Raw genomic sequence first — 3,907 nt, forward strand, 5'->3', positions numbered from 1 at the left:
TTGGACTTTGGATATATGGGGCTTGATGTTGAGTGTTGAAACCCCCATTCCTTAGCAAAGGTGGCAAACTCACAGCTGGAAAACGGGCCCATTATCGGAGAAAAGTTCACATGGGACACCATGCCTGGCAAAGACAGTCTTTAGATAAGCAATTACTGCTTTACTTGAAGTTGTCTGCAGTAGCCCAACTTCTGGATAGTTTGAAAAGTAATCTGTCACCACTATGTAACTTTTCCCATCAAAATCAAACAGGTCTGTTCCTACCTTATAGTAAGGTCTGTGTGGTGCTGGGTGAGCCAGCAGTGGCTCCGCCTGCTGTTTGGGCCTGTAGATGCGGCACTGTTCACATGAAGCTGTGGTCTGGCTGATGTCTTGGTTGATTCTTGGCCAGTACATTACTTCTCTTGCCCTGCGTTTACACTTGACCTCTCCGAGGTGACCTTCGTGGATCTTTTGGAGCATGTGTTTGCGTAACGAGGAAGGTATGACATATTTGCTCCCTTTCATCACTATGTCATCCACCACAGTTAGTTCTCCTCTGCAGTTCCAGTAGTCCTGGATTTTCGCTGAGCACTCTTTCTTGTTTTCTGGCCATCCTTTCATTATTGTGCTCTTAAGTTCATTCATGACTTCATCTGCATTTGTCTCTATTTTTATCTGTTCTGATCTGTCAGCAGATACTGGCAGAGATGTCATCACCATGTCAACATATGCTTGTATGTCCAGACTTTTCTCAAGGTCTTCATGCTCTTCTTTATCCACTGCTCTTGACAATGTATCAGCTGTGTACATATACTTTCCTTTGGTGTAGATCATGTGCACGTCGTATTTCTGTAGCCTGATTAGCATGCGCTGTATCTGTACTGGACAGTCATTCAGTGGTTTGGACATGATGGACACCAGTGGTTTGTGGTCAGTTTCCACTTCAAAAGTTTGGCCATAGACATACTGGCTGTGTCTCAATTCAGGGTCTGCATCCTTCGAAGGACCCAGCCCACCCGGCCGACGTGGGCTGCGTCCTCCGTCGGCCGGGTAGACCGGATGTTAAGGGCTGTGAATTTGGACAGGCCTAGCCTTCATGAACTCCCTCGACGAACGTTCCGTCGCCTAGCAACCGTGGAACCGCTGGGCAGAAGGAACTTTAAACGATGGAGCTCGACGTTTTATTTAGCTTTTTAACCCCCAGAAACCCAAATTTAGAAAACAACTGCAAAATCTTTTTTTAACCTTTCACATGTTGTTCTAGGAGGCCAGATAAACGGGCCTATTTACACATTTTAACAGCCAATAGTGTTGCAGAACTGAACAATAGGACCTATTAGCAATGTAACTGTGGTTTTAAAAAGAAAAAAAATATGGGGAAGGTTTATTTTTGTAGACTTAAATGTGATGTTGTAATATTACAACCGTGGGTCTCTGGGGGTTAATCATTTCCTTGACTGTTGGAGAGCTAATTCAGAGAAAATACTTTAGACAAGCTGAGCCTGAGCAAAGATGTGATAATAGTTTTTAATACTTTCTAAGGGTCTTAATTTGACCAAAACCGATTTATCACCTTTTAAGACTTTTCAAGACCCAGCGGATACCCTCTAGTAAACAATTCTCCTTTGTAAACAAAAATAAAATTCAAGAGTTTAATGCAGAACTGATTTTATTTAGATATTTCTTTTATATGTACATGTTTAATCTTCCTTAACCATTTTTTTCTAGCAAAGTAAAAAGCTGTCAAAGTTCGTCCTTCTCTCCTGGGCCCTCTGCAGCCTCTTGTCCTCCCAGATCAGCTCGCTGGTCATGGCTGGCACCTTCCCCTGGATGCCCATTTTCTCCAGAATAGTCTTAACAAACATGTAAGAAAAAAACAGATAGAGAAAAGAGGACAACGGGTTATTCCTTTCATGTTTTCGCAGAAAAAAAAAACTCAAACGAGTTTTTTAAAATATGAGATGTTATTGTACCTCCATGCCACAGCCGCCGAATACTTTGCTCCGGTGATCATGTGGTCCATCTCCGCCCTAAGCTTAATCAATTCCCTGGTTTTCTCTTTTGTTCCTAAAATACAAACTTCTATTAAAATCAGGGGGAAAACGTAGCGGGAGAAGTACGACACCGAGCGCGGCCGAACATACGAGCCGAGACCGCAATACAAGCACTTTTACTGTAACATTTCTAACTAAAATAACGTTCATGTATCACAAAAAGCCCTTAACCTAACAGTTTTCAAGTTTATACTGACATTTATATGCGCAATCCTCTCCGACAGCTCCCGCTTCACTGTCCGCCATTGTTTTTAAGTTTTTCTGCCGGCCGGCCCGCAAGGCATCTTGGGAAATGCTACCTATTGAAGGATACACCCGACCCATCCTTCATTCAGGCGAAAAGAAGGCCGCATTCGTCGACCGCATTTGAAGGAGTCTTCGAATTGGGACAGGCCGAGTCGCGGCGCAGTGACGTAACCGGCCGACGAATCCGGCCGACGTAGGATGCAGACCCTGAATTGAGACACAGCCACTGATGGAAACGTTCACAAGCATACATGCTCGCTAACAGCTCCTTTTCAATTTGAGCATATCGTGTCTCTGCACTCGTCAAAGCTCTGGATGCATAGGCTACCGGCAGCCACTGTTCCTCATGTTGCTGCAACAGCACTGCACCCAGTCTGTGTTGTGATGCATCTGCTGAGATCCTGGTGCTTCTCTCTGGGTCATAAAACTTTAGCACTGGCTCTTGTGTGAGAATCTCTTTTAACTTTAGAAAACATTGCTCTTGCTCATGGGACCAGATCCATTCATTCTTTTGTTCAAGCAAACTTCTGAGAGGTGCTGACAATGTTGACAGTTGTGTGACAAACTTTGCCAGATAGGTGACCATTCCTAGAAACCTTCTGACGTCGTCTTTGTTGTTTGGTCTTTCCATGTTACATATTGCTGACGTTTTCTTTGGGTCTGGCTTCACCCCATTCTCACTGACAACATCTCCCACAAACGTAAGTTTTTTCACTCCAAACTCACATTTATCTTTGTTTAGTTTCAGATTGACTTCTCTTGTCTTGTCTAGTACTTGTCTCAGTCTTTGGTCATGTTCTTCTCTAGTGGTTCCCCAAACTATGATGTCATCCATCATGGTCTCCACTCCTGGAATGTGCTCAAAAATCATATGAATGGTCTTGTGGTAGACTTCAGGAGCTGACAAGATGCCATATGGCAGACGAAGAAACCTGTATCTGCCCTCAGGTGTGTTGAACGTACAAAGTCTAGAGCTCTCCTCGTCCAGCCTCAGCTGCCAGAAACCTGATGAGGCATCTAGTTTACTGAACCACTTAGCTCCGGCAAACTGTGCCATGATTTCTTCTCTGGTTGGCAGCTTGAAATGTTCTCTTTTAAATGCTTTATTTAAATCCCCTGGATTCAAGCATGTTCTGAGAGCACCTGTTTTCTTTTGTAGAACCACCAGTGAGCTGACCCATTCAGTTGGCTCATCTATTTTCTTGATGACCTCTAGTTTTTCCATGCGTGCCAGTTCGTCTTTTAGTTTTTCCCGCAGTGCAAATGGGATTTTCCTACAGGGATGCACAACAGGTGGCACATTTTTATCCACACATATTTTATGTTGTCCTGGGAGACATCCAAGTCCTTCGAAACAGTCTTTATATTCTTCCATGAGGGAATCCTGATCATTCAGGGCTTCTGGTGTGGAGACTATGTACACCCTTTTAACCAGTGTTGGGGTTATTAGGAGCGAACAATTAGTAAGCTTTAACTTACTTTTGGATTCTTCAATAAATTCTGTAAATATGGGAATATTTACTGATTTATTAATTAATTAAGATATTCTTAGATATACGGGGCACCATTCCCCTTTAACCGGGGAAAAATTGAATCCAAAACTCTTATCAGTCTTTCTTGAAGTT

At 43.3% G+C, this 3,907-nt stretch overlaps 1 protein-coding gene across 1 annotated transcript; it reads right to left on the minus strand.

Moving 5' to 3' along the window:
- Positions 1-1,140: 1,140 nt before the first annotated feature.
- On the minus strand, positions 1,141-3,670 carry LOC129154496 (retrovirus-related Pol polyprotein from transposon 412). The gene is made up of 3 exons (XM_054734212.2): positions 2,234-3,670; positions 1,956-2,049; positions 1,141-1,835 (listed from the first exon to the last, which is right to left on the minus strand). The coding sequence occupies exon 1, from the start codon at positions 3,655-3,657 to the stop codon at positions 2,368-2,370; it is 1,290 nt and encodes a 429-aa protein (XP_054590187.2). The 5' UTR covers positions 3,658-3,670; the 3' UTR covers positions 1,141-1,835; positions 1,956-2,049; positions 2,234-2,367.
- Positions 3,671-3,907: the final 237 nt, after the last annotated feature.

Source organism: Nothobranchius furzeri, chromosome 5 (assembly GCF_043380555.1).
Source record: "Nothobranchius furzeri strain GRZ-AD chromosome 5, NfurGRZ-RIMD1, whole genome shotgun sequence".
Taxonomy (NCBI): Eukaryota; Metazoa; Chordata; class Actinopteri; order Cyprinodontiformes; family Nothobranchiidae; genus Nothobranchius; species Nothobranchius furzeri.

Bases quoted from the DNA above. Each gene is read 5' to 3' on its own strand.
- LOC129154496 (XM_054734212.2), bottom strand. From the start codon at position 3,657: ATGGAAGAATATAAAGACTGTTTCGAAGGACTTGGATGTCTCCCAGGA.